Source organism: Mauremys reevesii, linkage group 6, assembly GCF_016161935.1.
Source record: "Mauremys reevesii isolate NIE-2019 linkage group 6, ASM1616193v1, whole genome shotgun sequence".
NCBI lineage: Eukaryota > Metazoa > Chordata > Testudines > Geoemydidae > Mauremys > Mauremys reevesii.
Genome location: NC_052628.1, coordinates 5,094,952 through 5,118,675, shown reverse-complemented (window position 1 = coordinate 5,118,675; position 23,724 = coordinate 5,094,952). Strand labels below are relative to the sequence as shown.

General features: G+C 40.4%; 1 protein-coding gene across 3 annotated transcripts in view; it reads left to right on the top strand.

Moving 5' to 3' along the window:
* Positions 1 to 23,724, top strand: part of UBE2R2 (ubiquitin conjugating enzyme E2 R2) — a 97,359-nt gene that overhangs the window by 62,667 nt on the left and 10,968 nt on the right. For all 3 annotated transcript variants that reach the window (XM_039543637.1, XM_039543639.1, XM_039543638.1), the window contains 2 exons: positions 9,310 to 9,396; positions 18,309 to 18,406. In XM_039543637.1, coding sequence (XP_039399571.1) covers positions 9,310 to 9,396; positions 18,309 to 18,406 — 185 coding nt within the window. The remainder of the gene's footprint in view (positions 1 to 9,309; positions 9,397 to 18,308; positions 18,407 to 23,724) is intronic.

Below are 23,724 nucleotides of genomic sequence, written 5' to 3'. Positions count from 1 at the left end.
TCTATAGGCTATTTCTTGCTTGTAAAATTTACAAATTACAACACAATAATAGTAAAACTCTTAATTTGTAAATTGTAATGTTGCTATTATAATAGTTCCTAGATGCTCTAATCAGAATCGGGGCCCCATTGTGTTAGGCACTGTGCAAACCTATAACATGGTTCCATTCTCAAAACGCTTGAAACTTAATATAAAAGGTTCACTTTGTGTTAAATGACCTACAAAAAAGGATTTATCCATTATTTTAAAATGTATAAAGGACACTTTTCAACAGGGTTTTTGCCTGGAAGATGCTATGAGTGTCCAATGGGTTTTCCTAATGGACCTTGTGGATGAGGAACAGTAGGCAAGATGGTTTTTGTGTGTATCTTGAGTTCATTCACCTTAATTGTAGAAGAGCAAGGTTGTAGGTGTTCAACAAAGGTTTATCATGGAAGTTTTTAAAACTTTTTGGTGGTGTGTAAACAACCAACAGTTTGACTAAAATTTCCTTCATCCTTTCAATAGCTTAACTTTCATTTCCTGTGATGTTTCACTAGATCTCTAGTCTTCCAGATTAGACTGTGAATTATAGGTCACCTTTATAATCATAAAGCAGCAAAACTTGATACAATCCCAATTTTTTCCTTTATGGGTTATCTTCGGGAGTGCATATCCTGTGTTAAACAGTTGCTTTCTAGTTCTATGTAATGGGCATCTTCATTCAGGATTCCCAGAACTAATTTGGCTGGCTGTCTTGTTTTGAATTCATTCAACCACTTGTTTTTTCTAGCATGCATAGTTGAAAGCCAAGCTGTCTCTAATAGAACTCTGACTTGGTGCTTTCTGATTGTACTACTTTAGTTTAATGTGATGTCTGAAAAGTGAAGTGAATTATGGGTGCAGTCAGGTGCTATACTGGGAACTCATGTTCAGGCATGATTTCAATCAGGACTTGAAACTTAGGGCCCGGTGTGAAAAGCTGGTGTATAGCTCACTATATACATCACTGGGAACAACTTTTTATTGGAGAGGCTTGCAAAGACCTTGCACTCAACTTGACAGCATTTCTGTGTGTAATGCAGTAGCGTTTGAATGCCACATCGGATCAATTCCAGAATTCCAGGGAATGTTCTAGGTATCAATGAGCAGAATGCAATTGATTTTAGGGGAAATGGGTGATGCATTGAGCTGCTGTCATCTGTTTAGGACAGTCACTGCTTCAGGTACCTCTGCAGTTGTCTATAGATCAAACCACTGGTGTCTGGCACCTATTTAGTACCTTCTAGCATAACAATTCCTCTCCATGTGGTCCTGATAGTATTTAGCATGTGATGCCCTGGATGACTTCTCTCCCAGACAGAAGAGAAATCCGTGCTCTCCCTGCTGGAAGCTGTGTGAGGTGGATGCTCAGTCAGCAGGGACAGCCAGAAGAAGTAAGAGGAAGGAATGAAGTGTCCTCTCTCCTAGTGCCCTTCCTGGTCTGTAGGGGTAGGACACCAGTCATCCACTCCTCCTTTCCAATCCAGGGTTGGGGGGAGACACTAAGCCATTGGCGTGGGTGAAGGTGGGAACAGAGACCCTGCTGTGGTGGGAGATGGAAATGGGTTGTGGGGGAGGAGGAGGAGACAGAGCCCCAGGTATGGGGGGAGAAGGCAGGACCCTCCTAAAAGAGAATGGAGGGGCAAAAGCCAAAGCATCAGGGAGGAAGTGGGGAAATTTTTGCAGAATCCCTGAAATAGAGGGGGATCGGGAGGGTGGCAATACAGGGAGCTTGTTGGGTGGAATGTAAGGATGCAAGGAACCCCTGGTGTGTTTAGTGAGCTTGGCCTACACAAACTACAGTGTGTGACCCACTACTTTGTATTAATGGCAAGTCAGCCTAGCTAGTTTTAATAGTAATGGTGGTCTTGCAGGTTCTGAAGTTGGACAGCATCAAGGTGCTTCCGCTTCTTGACTGACTTGCTAAATGGACTGTTAATACTTAAGATGACCTCCACTAAATGTTTTCCAGGATGTAGTATTAAACACCACATTTCAATAATCCAGCTTAATGTGGAAGAGCAAATCCATTAGGTGAGTTTTAAAAAGTTGTGATGCACCAGCCAGCAATAAAAGGCATTTTGTGAGACGATATTAAAATTAACATTGTGGTTTATATAGTTCCTGTACTTCTGTTGGCCTTGTGCCTTGTGTTAAGTATGTGCGCAGATACAGCCATTTTGGCTGAAGGCTTTCCTCTGGAATGCAACTGCTGAAAACAAGGTGCATAGGTGGAAGCCTGAGTTTCCTGCTTACTTGCAGCATACTTAGCGGTCATGCTCTGTTTACCTATGCTAAAAATTAAGTGTTAGTGTGTAGAAGTACTGTGTATACTTTGGCCACTGATATTTGAGCACTAGTCCCACGGTCTGATATGCGCAAACAACTGAAGACTCCGCCAGTACATAATAAATCATTGATGGGAATTCTCTGCCTTAGTTTCTCTCAACTGAAATACCCAAACTTTCAGTTGTCCAAATGAGAATTTCCCTTCTATTTCAAAATTTTGAATTACTGTAGCACAATCTGCCCGCACTTATGAAGATGAAAACATTTAATTTGCCCTGGGCAAATGGATGAGTACAAAGTTGCTTTAATATTTGTTCGTTCTGGTGTGGAAAGACTGGGTTACTAATAGCATAAGAGAACTGGCTGGGACAGAAGTGGGAAATCATCAGTGCCAATATTCCAGTTAACTGCTGGGAAACATCAAATATGTGTTTTAAAGTGAAAACCTAAAATTAACAAACATTTGATTGCTGAGAGAACCCTTTCTGTAAACAAGCACTTTGGGCCTTAGTAGTGGTTAAGTCCTTTACACATGAAGGAATTGGATGTAATCCAAACTATTGGTTGACAGTTGTGCACGCTGTGAGATAAACTAAAGCAGTAGTTCTCAACCAGGGGTACATGTGCCCTTGGGGATATGCAGAGGTCTTCCAGGAGGTACATCAGCTCATGTAGATACTTTACAACAGGCTACATTTTAAAAAAAACAAACTAGCAAAGTCAGGACAAACTAAAATTTCATACAGACAATGACTTGTTTATACTGCTCTATATGCTATACACTGAAATCTAAGTACAATATTTATATTCCAATTGATTTTAGAATTATATGGTAAAGGAAAAAGTAAGCAATTTTTCAGCAATAGTGTGCTGTGACACTTTTTTTTGTATTTTTAGGTCTGATTTTGTAAGCAAGTCATTTTTAAGTGAAATGAAACTTGGGGTACATGAGACAAATCAAACTTCTGAAAGGGGTACAGTAATTGGGAAAGGTTGAGAACCACTGAACTAAAGAGATAAATTTGTTACAACAGTAGCCCTTGCAGTATCATCTTGCGTATGAGGTGCATGAGCTAACATGCTTGAGTTTTATGCTTTCTCCTGAGCTTACCTGAAACAGCAATAACTTTGTGTAGTAAGTTTTTGTTTTTTTAAAAGTGTTTTACTGATTACAATAAAACAGTTGACATAAATGGAGACTAAGGGCTTGTTTGGACTACAGGGATGTGAATAGCTGCGTGCGATCAAGTGCTGTGCTGTAACTCTGCTGTGTTGACGCTGTGGGTGCAAACTGAAAGGTTCCAAGGTCACTTTAACATAGTCCTCTTCAAACAGAAGTTAAGTGCCTTTTCTAGGAGGCAGAAGTTGAGTTGAAAGTATCTAGAAATGTCAACAGTTTCAGTGATGGTTTTTGTATACAACACTATTAGTGGGTAATACATTTCTAAACTGCCATCACCTGCCCTTGTCCCTCCATACCACCCTATTAAGAAACCTATGTAGCTAATGAGGCATGTTGTAGTATGAATAAATAATTAGTTGTCTTTTGGAAAGCTACTACATGTTACTTGGCAGAAGGTATTCATTGTGCATTAGTATCTTCACACTGAGATGCAAAGAACATCATACATTCAGTGCACATGCACACCGTCCCCCTCCCCCCAACCTGGAACAGTGTAAATTTAAGATTTTTTTTTTTTTAAAGTTAGGCTGTCTGCTGTTCTGCACCTCAGAGGAAGCTAAGTTTCAGTGATGCTGCATGTTCATAGCTTGTAAAGAGTGTTGGGAATAAAAAGCAAGACCTAACATTTTATTATAGGGAATGTAACTTTAAAAAAAAATTCTTTTCAGAGGTGCCGAGCATTTGCAGCTCCAACTGATTGCTGTGGAAGCTGCTGGTCCTCTGCACATCTGAAAATCAGCTCAGTAGTCTTGAGTACTTTTTATTTATTTTTTTTTGCATAAAACATGCACTTTTCCTCAACAAATTTTAACTGTGTTAGAGTAATATGTTCATATTAATACTGGTCATAGAGGGGACAGTGGTAGGTAAATATTTTGGATGGAGTAAGTACTTAACAATTCTAGAAATGAAAAGCAACGGTAACTACCACACTCTACCCATATTGATTGGCTCTCCGAATGCATTTAAAAACTGACTAGAAATTTTTTTAGTAAACACTTTTAAAAACAAATGCATAGTAAAAGCCGTTTTATCCAGCACTTCAACTGGAAAACTCTATAAATGGTCATTTCTGATCTTCATTGACAGTCCAGATTATAATCTCGTTGGTGCGGGGCCAGCAGGAGGTTGGGATGTGGGAGGGGGTGTGGAACGCAGGCTCTGGGAGGGAGTTTGCATGCAAAGGGGGGGTGCCTGATCCAGGGGGCTGTTCACCTTGGGCAGTTCCCCGCAAGTAGCGAACTGTCCCGGCTGCTCTTAGGCGGAGGCGTGGCAGGCGGCTCTGTGTGCTGCCTCCACCCTCAGCTGCTGCCCACGCAGCTCCCATTGGTTGCTGTTCCTGGCCAATGGGAGCTGCGGAGGCAGTTCTTGGGGCAGGGGCAGAGCTGTCTGCCACGCCTCTGCCTAGGAGCAGCTGGGAGAGGTCAGCGCTTGTGGGGAGCTGCCCCAGTTGAGCTGCCCCCAGATCCGGCACCTATGCCCCAAGCCTCCTCCCACACCCAAACTCCCTCCCAGAGCCAGTGACCCTCACCTCCTCCTACACCCCAGCCCTGCCCCCAAACTCCCTACCTCTGCCATTTTTCACTTACCGGCACCCCCCCATTTCCACAACATGCTGGATAAAACTGCTTTTACTGTAATGTATCTAAATGGTTAACTTAGTTGACAATTGCTTTCTGAGGTTTCCCTTGAATGGCTTCCCTATGTGCATGTGCTTTGACCCATTTTAAATATAAAGGAATAGCGTAGCAGGAAAATGCAGGCAAAGCCAAATAATGTACTTCAAATATGGAACACTGACAGCATCTGGAACATGTAGGGCAATAAACAGGAAGCAATCCACTAAAATAGCCATGCTTTTTCTACAAATGTATTTAAATTGCATAGTGTAGTGTGTCAGCAATCTAGTTGAAGAGACTGTGTATGTCAAATAATTACATGGGTTGGCTGCAGATTCCATCCTATTTTATCAAGCATAATATCATAGTGATGTTTAATTTACCCCTTAGAACCTCTTAACTAACATGTGCCTCGGAATTGGCAAAGCACAGATCTAATCCTGACTTCTACTTTCCATCCTGCTACATCTTCAAGTGTTTCCAAGAACTGTAGTGAGGGAAGTTAAGTGTTCAGATCTCTGAAATCTAGGATTTGCTCTGGTCCCTTTCTATAGTTGGTTTAAGGTAAACTTAAAATGGCTCAACAGCTTGCTGGCAGGTGTGCGCGCGCGCGCCGGGGGAGGGGGAGGAGGGATATTGGGTATCAAATGTTTTTTCATGATTTGTGTATTGGGGCTTTCTGGATACTCACTCACTCTAAAAAATAAATTCCACTTGGAATTTAACCAAAAGTATACTGCCTCAGATCTGTGCTACTCTGACAATATATACAGTAGAACCTATCTTAACCCAGTTCAGGGTATGTCGCGTAAAAAGTATCCAAATATCTTCCATTCTTCACAGGTCAGTGGGGTTGTATAAACTTATTTGCCACAAGTAAGACAGTCACTCAAAAATGAGCTTTATATAATCCTTGGTCTTCTGACGTATTTAATCCAGGAAATATTTTAAATGGCAGTTTGTGATGATGCTGGATTCCCAGCTATGGCGATTAGCGAGTCTTCACCAGCTATGTGGCAGCTTGCCCCTGAAACTCCTGGTTTCCTTCACCCGTTCAAACGAAATATATTAATGCTCAACTGGTAGAAAGCTGCTTTAAACTGATCATTTCTATTAGGAAAGTAAAATGCTGAGTAATACCTGGAAACCTGTTTGTGAAAATTCTAATGTCCTGGATATGAGTTCAGTTTCACTTTTCAAGCCAATGATCAGGAGGAGGAAGAGAGGTGAAAGTGAGCTAAAAAAAATTGGGGAATTTTACAGTGATCATTTGGGTTTCCCCAGTGCACTTAATCCTTCTGGCTACAGCTTGAACAGCTGGCACAGTGAAATTCTGACCTCTAGTGCTAAAGAGCTATTCACTGGAAAAGCCAATTTCTGTATTTGGGTTGCTACACTAGAGCATCTCTGTACTCAGTACTTCAATTTAGCTAAATAAAATGGAGCAGGAAATAATTGCTTGTTTACAAATTCTGTAGCCTTCTGATCTTTTGTGAAGACATGACTGGTTACAATGTAAATTTGATGCGTAGGCAATTGATAGATTTTTAAAAGTGGTTCCCTAATGTATACTTTTTATCTGCTACCCCAACAATGTTGTGTGGCACTCTACAGCAGTGGTTTTCAAACTTTTTTTCCCCTCATGACCCAGTTGAAGAAAATTGTTGATGTCTGTAACCCAACATAATTATATCTTTTTGACTAGTTTTCATAAAATCATAATATTGCAATACATTCCAGCTTAACCCACTTCACGGAACTAAGACTATCCTTAGTAAGCCTATGGTAAGGAGTGTGGGAGGTGGCCCAGGGTGGGGTGCAGGGGTGAGGGCTCTAAGATGGAGCCGGGGTTGAGGGGGCTCAGGACTGGGGCAGAGGGTTGGGATGCAGGGGGGTGAGGGCTCTGGCTGGGGGTGCAGGCTCTGGGGTGGGGCCAGGGATGAGGAGTTTGGGGTGCAGGCAGGACTCCCTCCAAGCCCTCTCCCCACTGGCAGCAGCTAGCTCCAGGGGCGGAATGGGGGGTGAGGGGGTGGGTGTGTGTGTGTGTCCCTCTCCCTCTCGGCAGGCAGCACGGAGCTGGCCCCGCAGCAGCCCTGCAAGCTCCAACTTGCTCCCCTCCCCAATTCCTGCTCCCCCCCACCTCTCTCCTCTCCAGGTCCCTTCTGCGCAGCAACAATCTTTATCATTTGAATCAGCAAGGTGACCCAGTACTTTGAAAAACACTGCTCTACAGTGTATATTGATTTTTGTACACTCAGTGCATTCAATTTGTTCAATTCTGGAGTGTTTGTGTCTTAAGCAGTTCAGTGGTCAGATAGCCTCCCGGTTTACCCTACAGTTGTGCATTCAACCCAGAAACTGCTTAATAATTTATATAAAGGCACTGTCTTTGGATCTGTGTGATTTCTGGATAGAATACGATACAACATAGCAGTGGGAAAGTGCTGTCAAAGTTAAATGGACCTGTCTAAACTGGTTTTCAAATTTTAAATCCTCTGCATTTAAATAAAAATAAGACTCCAAGTTGAAGGCACAAAAATCAAAGAAAGTTTAGGCTGAAGTTGTCTGGGACATGCCTAGCATCATGTTAGGATATTATCAAACAAGAGATGCAAAATTATGCAAGCAAGCTTTCTACCTAGCTCAACCTTGGGTTTTTATTTCTGAATTTAATTTGGACTCTTGAGCACTACTTTTCTCTCTTGTTCTAATAAAATGTCAGAACTGGGGGAAGAATGGGCTTAGAAGCTGACTGATGATCACTGTTGCATTATATTGTGAACATCCAGTTAGCATTTTTCTAAAAGTGTATACTCCAGTAAACCCCCTCTGCTTAGGATTTGACATTACTGTACTTTAGCCAGGATGGGTAAGAATGGTGTACCTAGCCTCTGTTCGTCAGAGGATGGAGATGGATGGCAGGAGAGAGATCACTTGATCATTGCCTGTTAGGTTCACTCCCTCAAGGGCACCTGGCATTGGCCACTGTCGGTAGACAGATACTGGGCTAGATGGACCTTTGGTCTGACCCGGTACGGCCGTTCTTATGTTCTTATGTTTACTTCCATAACGCATGCTGTCTACCTGTATGTGGACACTCTGTGAAAGTGCTTAAAAAAATATTCACGCTACTGAGAATGCTGCTTTTGCTTTAAACTAGAGGAACCTAAATTGCAAAACAGGCTGGATTTTTATTTCAACGCACCTTGCTTCCTTACCAAACCTTAAGAGTCAGTTTTAAGATGCTGGTTTGTACCCACCTCTAGTTTTTAACTGTAACTAGAATCTATCTAGTTGAAATCTAAAGGTCTATTTGTTACTTTTTTTATTTAAAAAATGCTCCTCTAAGGCTTCAGGCATGCTAACCCACCATTAGTACAATAAAATTCTCTTATCAAGGTTCTGGTTTATGTGGCAGGATTACGCAGCTCTGCAAAATGTAAGCCTCCGAATACCTGAATTTGTGAAGTGCTCAGATGCCATGGCAACAAGTGTAGTATAAATACCCAGGTTGGTAGACAAGTTAGTCTGCCTGAAGTAGAATTTCTATTTCCTCCACCAACCAAGTCCTTCAAAACTGCCAACAAATATTCCTTGTGCCTATTCACAAGTTTTGTGCTGTGTACAGGTATTGATGTAAATGTTCTTTAGTTACCTCTTTGTGGTGTGATCCAGATAGTCCCACTAACGTGCTTGGAACATTAGAAAATTTCTATTACTGGGGCCAAAAGGCTTAACCTATTTTGAGGTTTAAAAAAAGGAAACTAATAATATTGGCCACTGAATTCTTAAGTGATTTTTAATTGTCGGTGGTGATTATTTAAACAGTTAATTAAGACATCTCGGGACTTTGACTTGAATTAGAGCTACATGAAGTTGAGGCAGTTGCTTGCCTGTCTTTCCCTCTCTATTTACAAGGATTGCCAGTCCAATGAACCTCAGTCCTGATCTTCAAATTCTACTGTTCAAGTACCAGTCTGCTCACAAAACCCAATAATGGAGCTAAAAACTGTGTAGATTTGTCAGGTGCCTAATGTCCGTTGAAGCACTAACAAAAAATGATCAACTTTCTTTCTTTTAAGACTGAAATCACTTTGGACCACCAAACCTTCCAGTGTGAAAGACTAACATGGATTAATTTGCTGGTCTCAATGTGTTCTGTTACATGAAAACTGAGATTCATTTTATTTGTTGCAGGCTCACATTAAATTTCCTATCGACTATCCATATTCACCGCCTACATTCAGATTCCTGACCAAAATGTGGCACCCCAACATTTATGAGGTAAGATACTTTTAGTGGTTTTTTATCTTCAGGTGTACTAGACATGGTTTTAGTTTTGAGACTTACGTAATGCATTCAACGTTTGCTTGTCTTCAGTCACAATTAAGCCATATTCTAGCTGTTATAACTTAGGCTTCGTATGTAAAAAGCTAACCCTAGATTTTTCTGGTAAGCACTCTAATTCAGAGAGCGGTGTTCAACCCTTGCAGATAACCCCAGTTGTAATTGCCTCAAATTTACCACAGTTGTGAAGCTCTGCTGTTACTTGGAATGTTGGCAGTTACCTGTTTTTTTCCATCCAGATTCGTTTGGGATCTTACTAATGACCAACAATTTCTCCAATCAACTTTTTATCTGACATGGCTTTGTCAGAAATTTGACAAACAGTGAACTTTTAATTTTAATCTAAATATCTTATTTTGAAGCAGTTTTTCCTTTGGTATTAAAGCAATAAATAGGCGACTGTGGGGGTTTGGGGTTGTATACTGTGTAAGCAAGCTAGAGAGTTGAGATTTTTCAAATGTATGGGGAAAGCTTGCCTCACATTTAACTAAATGTGAATGCTCTTCCCTCCAGTTATGTTCTCCCCTGCGCTCCAGAAAATCCTTACTCTTCATCACTAACTATTGTAGATAATTTCACGATATATTATAGTGGTTGGTCTACCCTCTTCAGCAGTTAGTAAAAAGGTCCTCTCTAGTTTCACTATGTCACACTTCCTGATCTTTCAAGTACCATGTCAGTCTTAATTAACTATTGGTCTTGGGTTAAGGAATTTAGCAGTCTGCATCAGGCATCGTGAGACTTATCCAAGAAGCAGCTCTAGGCAGATCCAGCTCTTTGTCAGTGCAAACAAATGTGACACTTAGTGTGGATTTCTGGATTCTTATGGAAACTCTTTATCTTCCTCCTTTTCATGACCTGTACTTTTTCTTAGCATGTTTTAGTCTGTAAAGCCTTTGCCACTGGAGACCTTGCAGCAGCACTGTATGTTTGACAGTGTGTGTGCATGTCACAGAATTCACAGAAGTACCTAACTTCAGCAGTCTTGTTTGGAAGTTGAGAGCCTATTCTGAAATTTTAGATTGGCCTTTAGTGGAGGAGTCAAGACAAATCCTTGGGGAACCTTCTGCCTTTGACTATCTTAACAAAATTTCTGTTCTTAATCTTTAGTCTTGCCAGTCCTCTCTGATGAGAAATAAGTGCACTCCAAGGATACTGCCCACTCCCCCCCTTCAAAAATTTTCTACCTTGTAAACCCTCCTTTCTTTCAACAATGGCCTTAATACAGTCTTTCCTACGATGATGAATAATCATATATGCCTCTGCGTAATGGGCTCACTAGAAAATGAGGAAGGCATTCCTTCCCAGGGGCTGAGCACGCTTCTTGGATTTCTTGAGGAATGAGGACTGCAGCCCAAGTCTTGGACTTGGATGCCCTTACTCCAACATTAAAGTACAGTGTGCTGCTCCTGAATGCCCAGTCCTGAACAAATGGTCTTAAACGTTGTTTTCTCAGTAATCTCTCTAGACTGGAGGCTAGTTATTGAGCTGATGGCTTAGTCTTAACTGTTTGACTGGTGGCTTTTACAAATCTGTACTGGCAAATAAGATCATACTCCATATTAATTTCTTGATGCTGAGGAGGGGGGCTGCTTTCTTATGCAAAGGACTATCCTGGGTTCAGATAGTACATGGTGATTGGTATCCTTGTAGTGGCACTTGGAAAATCTTCCAACTTTTGCCGCCTCCTCTTATTTAAAAACTTAAAACAGGAGATTAAACATATGGCTACAAAGATGTTTTCCTTTCTCAAGGCTCTGCTTCAATGGCATTAGATTTTCGTGACCCGTAAGACCAATTAAAAACTAGGGCTGTCAAGCAGTTAAATAGAATTGTGATTAATTGCACTGTTAATAGTAGAATACCATTTATTTAAATATATTTGGATGTCTTCTACGTTTTCAAATATATTGATTTCAGTTACAACACAGAATACAAAATGTACAGTAGTCACTTTATATTTTTGATTACAAATATTTGCACTGTAAAAAACAAGATAGGTTTGAAAAATACTAATACAAGTACTGTAGTGCAGCTCTTTATCATGACGGTTGAACTTACAAAAGTAGAATTGTTAAAAAAATAAAACCGTGTAAAACTTTAGAGCCTATAAGTCCACTCTGTCCTACTTCTTCTCTGTCTCAACAGTTGGCTGAACAAGTTTGTTTACATTTGCAGGAGATAATGCTGCCTGCTTTTTGTTTACAATATCACCTGAAAGTGAGAACAGGCGTTTGCATGGCACTGTTGTAGCCAGTATTGCAAGGTTTTTACTTGCTAGTTGCGCTAAAGATTCCTATGTCCCTTCGTCTTCAACCACCATTCCAGAGGACATGCGTTCATGCTGTTAATGGGTTCTGCTTGATAACTATCTAAAGCAGTGTGGACCATCTGAGTCAGTACCACAAGCAGAAGATTGATTTTCTGTTTTGGTGGTTCTGGTTGCTCTTTTAAGACGTCTGAAAGCGTGCTCCACACCTTTTCCCTCTCAGATTTTGGAAGGCACTTCAGATTCTTAAACCTTGGGTCAAGTGCTGTAGATATCTTCAGAAATCTCATATTGGTACCTTCTTTTGTTTTGTCAAATCTGCAATGAAAGTATTCTTAACACAAACATGTGCTGGGTCATCATCCAAGACTGCTGTAACATGAAATATATGGCAGAGTGAGGGCAAAACAGAGCAGGAGACATACAATTCTTCCCCAAGGAGTTCAGTCATAAATTTAATTAACACATTCATTTTTTAATGAGGGTTGCTCAGCCACCATTCCAGAAGACATGCTTCTGTGCTGAAGTATGAAGAAGCATACAAAAGTTTTAGCATATCTGACACATAAATACCTTGTAATGCCAATTACAAAAGCCTGCCATGCAAACGCCTGTTCTCACTTTCCGGTGATGTAAATAAGTGGGGCAGCATTATCTCCCGTAAATGTAAACAAACTTGCTTTAGTGATTGGCTGAACAAGAAGTAGGACTCAGTGGACTTGTAGGTTCTCAAGTTTTATATTTTGTTTTTTAAATGCAGTTATGTAACAAAAATCTACATTTGTAAGTTGGACACTCATGATAGAGATTGCACTTCTGTACTTGTATGAGGTGAATTGAAAAATACTATTCCTTTTGTTTATCATTTTTACAGTGCAAATATTTGTAATAAAAAATAATACAACATGAGCACTGTCTACTTTGTATTCTGTTGACAGGTTTCAGAGTGGTAGCCATCAGATTAGGCCTGAATAAAGACTGGGAGTGGTTGGGTCATTACAAAGCCTAAACTTAATTTCCCCATTACTAATTTCTCCCTACTGTACTCACCTTGTCAACTGTCTGTAATGGGCCACTCTTAACACTTCAAAAGTTATTTTTCCTCCTTTGGTATCCTGCTGTTAATTGATTTATCTCATTAAACTGACCCCACGCTTGGTAAAGCAACTCCCATCCTTTCATGTAGTTATACCTGTTCCTGTATTTTCACTTCATGCATCTGGTGAAGTGGGCTCTAGCCCACAAAAGCTTATGCCCAAATAAATTTTAGTCTCTAAGGTGCCACAAGGATTCCTCATTGTTTTTGTATTCTGTGTTGTAATTGAAATCATTATATTTGAAAAAGTAGAAAAACGTCCAAAATATTTAATAAATTTCAATTGGTATTGTTTAACAGTGCAATTAAAACTGCAATTAATCAACAGCCCTAATAAAAACTAATCCATACTGAATAGGGAGTGGGTTTAGCTGTGGATTCATAATCCCCAAATCCTCACTCAGGAAGTGAGGGCATGTGAGGATGTGCCAGTTCAGTTATCTGAATTCCCAAAGTGAACCAAAGTTTTTTAACCCTTCTTGGGTTGAAGTAGAAAGACCTTTCCCCAGTAGTTATGAGTGGGGGGAAAAGATGGCATTCCTATAACTAAAGGAAGAAACTAGCTTAAAACTCTGTTCTTGTTTTTTGGAGGTCACTTTTAGAGCAAAGATATGGAAGCTGTGAAAGTAAAAACTATATGTGAAACTAAGGACCATGAAGCTTCCTGAAATAAAAAACCTGGAGTAGTATTTCAATTTGCTGGCTGTGGTGTGTACTGCAAGACTAAGTGATTATCAGGAGGAGGAAGTGGGACACCTACAGTTGCATGTGATGGCATGCTGCTGCCAAGAGTGGACTGAATCAAGGTACTGCAGACAAAAGGAACCAAATATTCAGTTTTGCTGATGAATGGACATGAGGAGGTGTTAGAGACAGCGTTCTGATTCAGTAGTGAGAGAAGGCATAAAAGTAAACCTTAATTCAATTATACCCCGATAGGAATAATAGATATTTTCCATATTGAGCTTCTGTTAGGCCATCTAGTCCACAGTCTTGACAATGCTATGTTTAAGCCCAATTTCTGATGCCCCAAGCAATGTGGCTTCAATTTGCCATGAGAAATAAGTTTAAATAAGTCTAAGTTTAATAAGCTAACTCAGGATGTTTTTTCTAATATTCAGTCTAATTTTTCCCTTGTATTATGTCCAGTTACTTTTAGTTATGCCCCATTATGCAATCCTCAGGTCCTTTCCATCCTCTGTTTACAGCTTTCAAATATTTATCCTGTTCTTATGTCCCCTTACCTATATCTTAAATGGTTTTAAAATCTCTTAATCCATATGGCCCCCTATTCACTTTTGTTCTGCTCTGAACTCCTTCTCCTCTGTCCGAAGCGTGAAGCTTCACACATGTGATGTTAAACTTCCCACCACTTTTGAGCACTGGAAAAAAGAACTTCCCCTTTCCCTCTCTTCTGTTCCACAGAATAGTTGCTAGTCTGAGCACTACTTGTGGGTTAGACCAGCTCACTCCATCACTCTGGAGCAGGGGTAGGCAACCGATGGCATGTGTGCCACCTTTGGCACACAAGCTGATTTTCAGTGGCACTCACACTGCCCGGGTCCTGGCCACAGGTCTGCGGGGTTCTGCATTTTAATTTAATTTGAAATGAAGCTTCTTAAACATTTTAAAAACCTTATTTACTTTACATACAACAATAGTTCAGTTATATATTATAGACTTATAGAAAGAGACCTAAAAATGTTAATGTATTACTGGCATGTGAAACCTTAAATTAGAGTGAATAAATGAAAACTTGGCACACCACTTCTGAAAGATTGCCGACCCCTGTACTAGACAAAGCCAACAGTGCTGAGGTACAGGAGGGAATACCATTTATGAGAAGTTAGTTCCTCAGCAGATGATTTTGTATAATGGAAGGTGTCAACTGGCTTGGACAGTCCATCCATATTACAGCAACATTTCCCAAGTAAATGTAAGCTTCTAGATGTTGTATTAATCCTATGGCCCACAAGGGTTTGATTAGTGTTTTCTATTGTTTATGTAGTTTCAGCTCTGAAGTCTTGTCACAATGCAGTGCTGCTATAGTTAACAGAGGGAGTCTGAACTCGGCAAAAAGCCTCCAGAGCAGGGTTCGGCAACCTTTCAGAAGTGGTGTGCTGAATAAAGCAGAAAACTTAATTTAAATGATCTGTTTTAATCTTGGTTTGTATTTGTATATTTTCTTTCCTAAAGAGGCTGATTTTCATTGGTTGGTAACCATTAAAAGATGGCCTTTACGCTAAATTTGGTGCTGCTTTTTGCTAGCTGGGAGGATACACGATATTGATTTAGTTAAGCAATTATATAGTGTAATTTATCCAGAGTCTTAATTTTTAGAATAGAAAATCATGAATGTTTTATTTTACTAAATGATAGATTTTTTTTTTTATATTTGATTTGTCAAGCTGTATTTGGAAACTAAAATGCACAAAAACAGCATTTTAAAATTTAAAACTTTTTTTTACTAAAAGTACCTTAAATGTGCTGGATACACAGACATTTTCAGAAAGTTTATCCAAACACGCTTTGCTTTAAAACTGATTTTTATTAAGCAAGGGAAGTACTAGCTGTAGTTTAATTGAGATGGCTGATTTGTTTCTGGTTACCATGTCCTTCAAGATTTTAGAATTAGATCTCATACCTAGGTTTTATTGATAGTTTGGAAGAGGAAAACAAGCTTTCCTGTTTTAACTCCTAGTTTTTCTTAACTTTTTTGAATGAACCTAGTAATTGAACCTAAAGCAATTGAATAAACTGAAATGAGGCAAGTATTCTTTCAGCAGGTGCAGAAGAGGCTACTGCTGTCAAACACTGGTTTACACTTACAGGGGGAGGGATAGCTCAGTGGTTTGAGCATTGGCCTGCTAAACCCAGGGTTGTGAGTTCAGCCCTTGAGGGGGCCACTTAGGGATCTGGGGCAAAAATTGGCCCTGCTAGTGAAAGCAGGGAGCTGGACTCGATGACCTTTTAAGGTCCCTTCCAGTTCTAGGAGATTGGTATATCTCCAATGATTTTATTTTATTTTTTTTAGTTTCTGGTGTTAGGTGCTTAGCCAGTGACTTCCACCAGTTCATTTGTCTCACTTTGTCTTTAAAACTTGGTAACAAACATGTACTGCTTAAAGTCATTTACGTTTAAAAATATTTGTAAATCTAGGTCTTAACGTAGTTTAAATTAAATTTGAAATTATGACAAACACTTTTTTATTTTTATCTGCATAAATCCACTTGTAACATGTTTCATGCTAAAGAAGGGGGTGGTTATGCTAATAGGGAATGTTACTGAAAGTGGCAAAAAACTGGGCTTTTCCTTGAGTTAATCTGAGAATCAGAAATGAAACTTTCTTCTCATTTTTTGAGGAAATGCCAAAAAAATTGAAGTTCCACCTAATATTTAATAGGCTTTGCTTCCACTGAATAATGCCAGCACAGTGTATTGAGTTCATCTTTGTGGTATGCCACAGGACTGTGGTGGTCCATAATGAATCAGTGTTCAGTCTGTCCCGTAGAAGAGGTCACAAACCACAGGGCAATATAAAGCTTTTAAATTCATGCCTAGTTCCTATTTGTGTCATTTGGAGTTGGGCTGTAGATTACACCCTTACAGACACACAGTCCTTTTAATTATGTGCTGCGAAAGTACCTCTTTTTCCTCTGGGATGCTGGGAGGGAGTCTATGCAACCTTCAGAGAGCATCTCTTCTGTTTCTCTCCTCTCCCTGATGTTCTTGCATGGTGCAGGAGCCCATTTAAGAGTTCATCATGCTATCTGGTCAGTTTACTCTGCTCCCAGTGAGGAGCACTGCTGTGATTCCCTGGGTTAGGACAGAATGCCAAACTCAGCTGAGCACCTTAGCATGGGAGTGTTGTTCAGTTGCTGATGACAGGAAGTAAGGGAGCAAATGTGATGAGGGAGCAAATGTGAATGGTCTTATGTTTACAGACTTATTTTGCAGGTGTGACTTTAGAAGAGGGTCAGTATATGTGCTCAACTTCTAGTTGTGATGTTCTGAGATCTTAACCTATAATCCCTCTGAAGTTTTCTCTGACCGAGAGAGTGCCATTTTATACTTTATAAAACTCTCGGTAGTCCTCTCGCGTTTTATCCTCTCAAAAGGAAGCAAAGTAATATAAGTTTATGAGGAGGCCACTGTGTTCTCATAGGGTTTCAGTGATTTGGCTGGATATTTCAGTAGCCATTTGGAACTACGTAACTTCTTGTCATGCCTGGAATCCCCTGTGACTGCAGTTGACCGTTTTTATAGCAACACCTTATGAACTGTAGATTTTTGGGGGATTTATGTGACTTTTGGTATTTGTTACCTTTTGTCTTTAAATAAAGACTGCAGCAATTCAAAATTGTTAACCCTCTTGAATAGAAATTGGAGTGTTGCATAGTAGGGTGGATTATTTTAAATCAGATCACTTAAAATGAGTGTTTTTTAATCCATGATTTAAGCAGGAAACTTTGATTTAAATCAGTCTTAATCTTGTTTTGCATTTGTCTATTTTTATTTATTTAAGTTATAGTAGACCCTCAGAGTTGCAACCATTTTGGGAATGAAGGATGTTTGTAACTCTGAACAAAATGTTATGGTTATTCTTTCAAAAGTTTACAACTGAACGTTGACTTAATACAGCTTTGAAACTTTTACGCAGAAGAAAAATCGTGCTTTAAACCATCTTAATTTAAATGAAATAAGCACAAACAGTTTCCTTACCTTGTCAAATCTTTTAAACTTCGTCTTTTCTTTTTCTAGTAGTTTACATTTAACACAGTAGTGCACTGTATTTGGTGGTTTTTTCGCTCTCTGCTGCTGCCTGATTGCATATTTCCGATTTCCTAATGAGGTGTGTGGTTGACTGGTCAGTTCGTAACTATGGTGTTCTGAGGTTCTACTGTATTTTCCTAAAGAGAGGTTGATTCTCATCGGTTTGGTAGCCATTAAAATATATTGACTTGTGACTAAATATAACCTTTACATTAGATTCCTCTTTTGCTTAAAAAAAAAAAACAAAAAAAAACACCCTTTTAATCTACCCTATTGTTCACTAGTTTACTTCTGAGGCACACTGCGCATATGCTAAGGTGGCAGGTGACCAGGATTCATCACCAAATTTGATCTGCTGGTTGGATCGTTAGCTTCCCCAGCTTGGGTCGGGTACTGACGGGGAGTGCGACGTGAATGCTGATCCAGTTTACACAAACTGCAAATTTACATTGTCTTCATGCACAAAGGCCTCCATTTGCAGTGTGTAAAATGGCTAAAGAAGAATTTGGTGGTATTCCTGGTCCTTTACAACTGCACAGGTTTGCCATACTTTACTGTTTAATAAATATTTTGATCTTGGGTAAAATTGCCCAGGAACCTATCCCAAGTGGCTGAAAGCACTTGGTCAAACAGTCCTCAAGTGTGGTGTTCCAAATTGTTAGTCCAATAATTCTGCTAATGTTTACTGAATCTTTAACCTCTGTCTTGCAGAATGGAGACGTATGTATTTCAATTCTTCACCCACCTGTAGATGACCCACAAAGTGGAGAACTGCCATCCGAAAGGTGGAATCCCACCCAGAATGTCAGGTAACAAAATACGGAATCACTGATTCCACAAATGTAGACCTCATGAAAGTTCTCTTGTGGTCCATATGTCCATCCAGACCATAGCCTGTCTTCCGGCCTCCGATGGAAATGGGAAAACTGGCTTGGCAACAATCTCTAAACATGGCTTGTCTGAATCTGGCAGAAATAAGTATCTCAAATTGGAAAAATAATCTTCTAGTTAGTTACTGGAGTGCAGTGTGTTCAGATACTGTGCTACCTTGTTGAGATTTCCACTCTGTGTGGTGATGTATCAGTGTTTTAAAAATTGCTCAGAGAATAAACTTGCTGTCTCAGATTTAGACTAGCCTTTCCAAATCACACTGTCCTTAGTGTTTAAACTACCATTCTACTTTTGAGTAAGTACTCCACTGAGATACCAGAAGTAGAAAAGACCCATCTTTCAGGATTTGTCTGCATACTCATTTACTAACGTTTGAGATTTGTCCTGAGGGATCGTCCAACCAAAAAGGGTAGAAAAATCCTCTTTAAAAGGCATTTCTGTGGCCTTCTGTCTAGCCCTGGTGACAGACTAAATCAAGCAGGGGGATCCAGCCTGTGGGCCATGATTTTGACACCAGTTGCTTATGCTCTCTGCTTGTACCTTGGGCCTTTTCCTACTTTTTCCCCTGCCTTCCAGTATTTGGCAATCTTGTCCTTTTTGAATGTTGTCCTAAGCAGATGGTTTCCAGGTATTTCCCTTTGGTGCCCAAAGCTGAATGAGTCACGAGTCGCCAAAAGCATTCCAGGCTAACCAACACTTTCCTTTCTTTGGGCAGGTCTACGTTTAAAAAGCTGTATCTGCACAGCTGTAGCACTTTAATGAAGATGTTGTATGTCTACAGGAGAGAACTCTCCCATTAGTGTAATTAAGCCACCTCTGTGAGAGGTGGTAGCTGTGTTGACAGGAGCTCTCCTGCCAACATAGTGCTTAGTTTGATATAATGACGTTGCTCAGGAATGTGGATTTTTCATACCCCTGAGCAACGTAGTTATACCAAAGTAATTTTGTAGTGTAGACCTACTCTTTGAAAAGCCTAACTCTGTATATCCTCTCTTGAGTTTATAGTGCTCCATGCTACAGTATGCCTCTAATGACACTGGCTTTATGTACAGGGGTGAACCATGCAGTGGTAATAGCTACCACTGAGGGATAGCTCAGTGGCTTGAGCATTGGCCTGCTAAACCCAGGGTTGTGAGCTCAATCCTTGAGGGGGCCACTTAGGGATCTGGGGCAAAAATTGGTCCTGCTAGTGAAGGCAGGGGGCTGGACTCGATGACTTTTCGAGGTCCCTTCCAGTTCTAGGAGATTGGTATGTCTCCAATTACCACCTTTTTTTTAATTACCTTTATTACTATCTAGCTACACAGTGGAAAGTATTCTTGCTGGGATATTAAGAACTTAGAGTAAAGCTTTATGCTGTGTTTTAAGTTTGTCTGATTCACAACCAAAAGATAAGTTGTTTTTTTTTAAATAACTGTCTCTAATTTGCATTATATTTTTAGAAAAGTATCAGCAAGTGGAAGTATCCAGTGTTTAGTGTTACTTAATACTAAACAGTGATTCCCCTATTTCAGATCTTGCTCTATCCCTTGATTTATTTTTTCTATTTTTATTGGTAATGTGTATTGAGGTCCCAGCCTATTGGAGAGAAGTCTAATATTTGGAAAGAGTCAAACAATGACACTATACAGGAGAGTTTCTGCCTTGATAGCTTAAGTAGCCAAGTGATGGCACTTTTGCTGTTGTGATCCTTAGAGCATGGAGCTCTTTCTCTATTCCTCAACCAATTTCTCCACTTACTATTAGCTTTCAGAAGATTGTCTCGTAGTCCATGATTTTTAAGCTCTGACTAATTTGGGGTTTTGTTAATTTATCATTAGAAAGAACTGTTGTCTAACCAAATGCTTTGGCAAAGAGGGGATAAGGAAGATTCCTGACCCTTAGGGCAGGTCTACACTACAGGGGTAAGTCGACCTAAGTTATGCAACTCCAGTTATGTGAATAACGTGGCTGGAGTCAACGTACCTTAGGTTGACTTTTTGCGCTGTCTACACACTGTGTCGACGGGAAAAACTCTCCCATCAACTTGCCTTGCGATTCTCGTTCCGGTGGAGTACCGGAGTCGACGGGAGAGTGATCGGTGGCTGTGCATCAGTCCCCCGGTAAGTGGAGACAAGCCTGTAGAATAGGCTAGCGAGCCACAGTCTGCAAGGTGCTGAAGTAGAATGGTCTTGGCTGAAAATGGGGCATTTTAATGAACCATTGATTTTATAATCCCAACTACACATACAAAAGGTTGGGGTCTAAATTAGCTGTTATCAATAAGAAAGATCTTGGAGTCATCCTGGATAGCTCTCTGAAAACATCTCATCAGTGTGCAGCAGCAGTCAAAAAAGCGAACGGTGTTGGGATCCATTAGGAAAAGGATAGGTAAGACTGAAAATATCATGCCATTGTATAATTCAGGATATGCTCACATCTTGAATACTGCATGCAGTTCTGGCCATTCCATCTCAAAGATGTATATTAGAATTGGAAAAAGTACAGAGAAGAGCAGCAGAAATGATTATGGGTATGGAACAGCTTCTGTATGAGGAGAGATTAAAGACCTGGGACTGCTTATCTTAGAAAAGAGACCACTAAGGGACGCTGTGATAAGTGTATAAAATCATGAATAGTGTGGAGACAGCAACAAAGAATCCTGTGGCACCTTATAGACTAACAGACGTTCTGCAGCATGAGCTTTCGTGGGTGAATACCCACTTCTTCAGATGCAAGGGAGACAGTGAATAGGGAAATGTTAATTACCCCTTCACATAACACACAAACTAGGTGTCATCCAGTGAAATTAATAGGCAGTAGGTTTGAAACTCACATAAGGAAGTCTCCTGACAATATTAACTGTCTCTGTAATCCCTGCTGCCTAGCCATTAGTTGGCAGTGTACTTACCCTAGACCCCACAGTGGATCTTCAAGAGGGATTTAATTCTTCCACTCCTAAAGTAGCTGCTGTTCATGTTCCTTTTGAAAATGTAGAGAAGACTTAGCCCACTAGAAACATTAATTTTGTTGGTAGTATATGGTAAAAACGTCAGGCAGATGAGAATTACCAGATAGTTGGTAGTATTTCTCATTGGTGACCCTTGGGGCAAGTACTTAAGGTACAAACTTAAGTCAAATGAGCTTTGCTGGTTTAGGGAGGGTAGAATATCTCAAGCCACTTCCCCTCATCCTATTTCCTTGGGAATCTTTTAGGCACTATCCTAGACCATGTCTTTGCTACAGGGACTATCACCACGTAGCTATGTCAGCGTAACCCTGTAGCATAGACTCAGCCTATGGTGACGGAAGGGTTTTTCCATCGCTGTAGGAACACCACTTCCTCAAGCGTTGACAGCTAGAGCAATAGCAGTATTTTTCTGTCCATCTAGCTGCATCTCTGCTGGGGATTAGGTCAGTATAGCTATGGGGCTAAGGGGGGGTGCGTCCTATGCAACAGGGACTCACTAGTGCTAGGCCCACCTCTTCTCACAATCAAGGCAGAGTGTCTGGAGAAGGGCACCCAGTTAGAAGTCAAGAGATCCTTATGGCTCTGCTTCTTGTTCTTTTGTGGCCTAGTGCAAACAGAAGTGGGTAAATCACATCAATCTGTAAAAATGGGGATATTCGTTAATCCATCCTCAGCACCCCTAGGATATTACTGTCTGTACAGTGATTTGAACAAGACCACCAAGGTATTCCTTTGGACAATAAGAGTAAAGCTTGTCTGTGCAGGAGACAGAACTTTCTCCAGTAGTGGTCAGAGACTGGAATGAACTCTTCCAGAAACTGACCACCTTTCACTGCCAGTGCAAGGCTGTTTTCTTTTACCTTGCATTCAAAGAAGGTTAAGGAGTGTCTCGATTACAGTCGAAGCTACCTACAGGAGGAACAAATATTTAATAATGGGCTCTGCAGTCTAGCACAGAAAGGTATAGCATGATCCAGTGGCTGGAAGTTGAAATTAGACAAATTAAGACTGAAAATAAGGGATACCAGTGAGAGTAATTAACCATTGGAACAATTTACCAGGGCTTGGGGTTGATTTTTCGTCACTGACCATTTTTAAATCAAGATTGGATGTGTTTGTAAAAGATCTGCTCTGAATTATTTTGGGCAAGTTCTGTGGCCTGTGTTGTACAAATCAGACTAGATGATCACAGTGGTCCCTTCTGGTCTGGAATAAATGACCATGACCTCTCCATGTGATCTCCTTGATATTTCTAATTAGAAAACATAATTGTTGGACTACCTACAGGTAACCATAGAATATTGGGGTTGGAAGGGACCTCAGGAGGTCATCTAGACCCAACCCCCTGCTCAAAGCAGGACCAATCCCCAGTTCCCTAAATGGCCCCCTCAAGGATTGAACTCACAACTCTGGGTTTAGCAGGCCAATGCTCAAACCACTGAGCTATTGCTCCCCCTCCAAACCAGTCTGTTACCATGTTTCCTGTTGAAATAGGAAATTCCTGTAGTGTTCCATATATCATAAAGATCCAGTGTGTTGATGCACAACTACTATGCCATCTGCCTATATACATTACATATATACAGGGTTTATTTTAAAGTAAGATGTGAAAAGCAATGACTTCCATCTACCCCTCTTTTTTTCCTACGGAATGCTGACACCCATGTGGGTTGTCAGTAGTGGGGATTAAATTTGTGACCTCTGGATCTATACTGGCTGAGCTAAAAGATCCATGTCCCTTAGCCAACGCTGTAGCAAGCTCATCAACCTCTGGGGCCTAGCTACCACTAGAGGGAGACAATACCACACTAATTGTGGGTTATGGCTTATGCTTGTGTATCTGGCTGGTCTTTATATTGCTGCTATTTTGAATCCCTACTAAATTGTAACAGTTTCAGAATAAGCCATCGCAGAGCACTGATGGTGACCTGTTTGACTGAATAACATAGAATCATAGAATACAAGGGTTGGAAGGGACCTCAGGAGGTCATCTAGTCCAACCCCCTGCTCAAAGCAGGACCAATCCCCAGATCCCTAAATGGCCTCCTCAAGGATTGAACTCACAACCCTGGGTTTAGCAGGCCATTGCTCAAACCAATTGGTATGTGTTTCTTGAAAATACCTTACTTGAGTCCTAAGTGAACAAGCATTTACCTAGAAAACATGTATCCCAAAAATATAGTTATAGGCATAACACTTAACACACTCTTGGACAGTAATCTATACCCCTCATGGTAATGTTTCACTCTTTAGAGCAATATAATTAGCAGGTATGACTTATTTCTT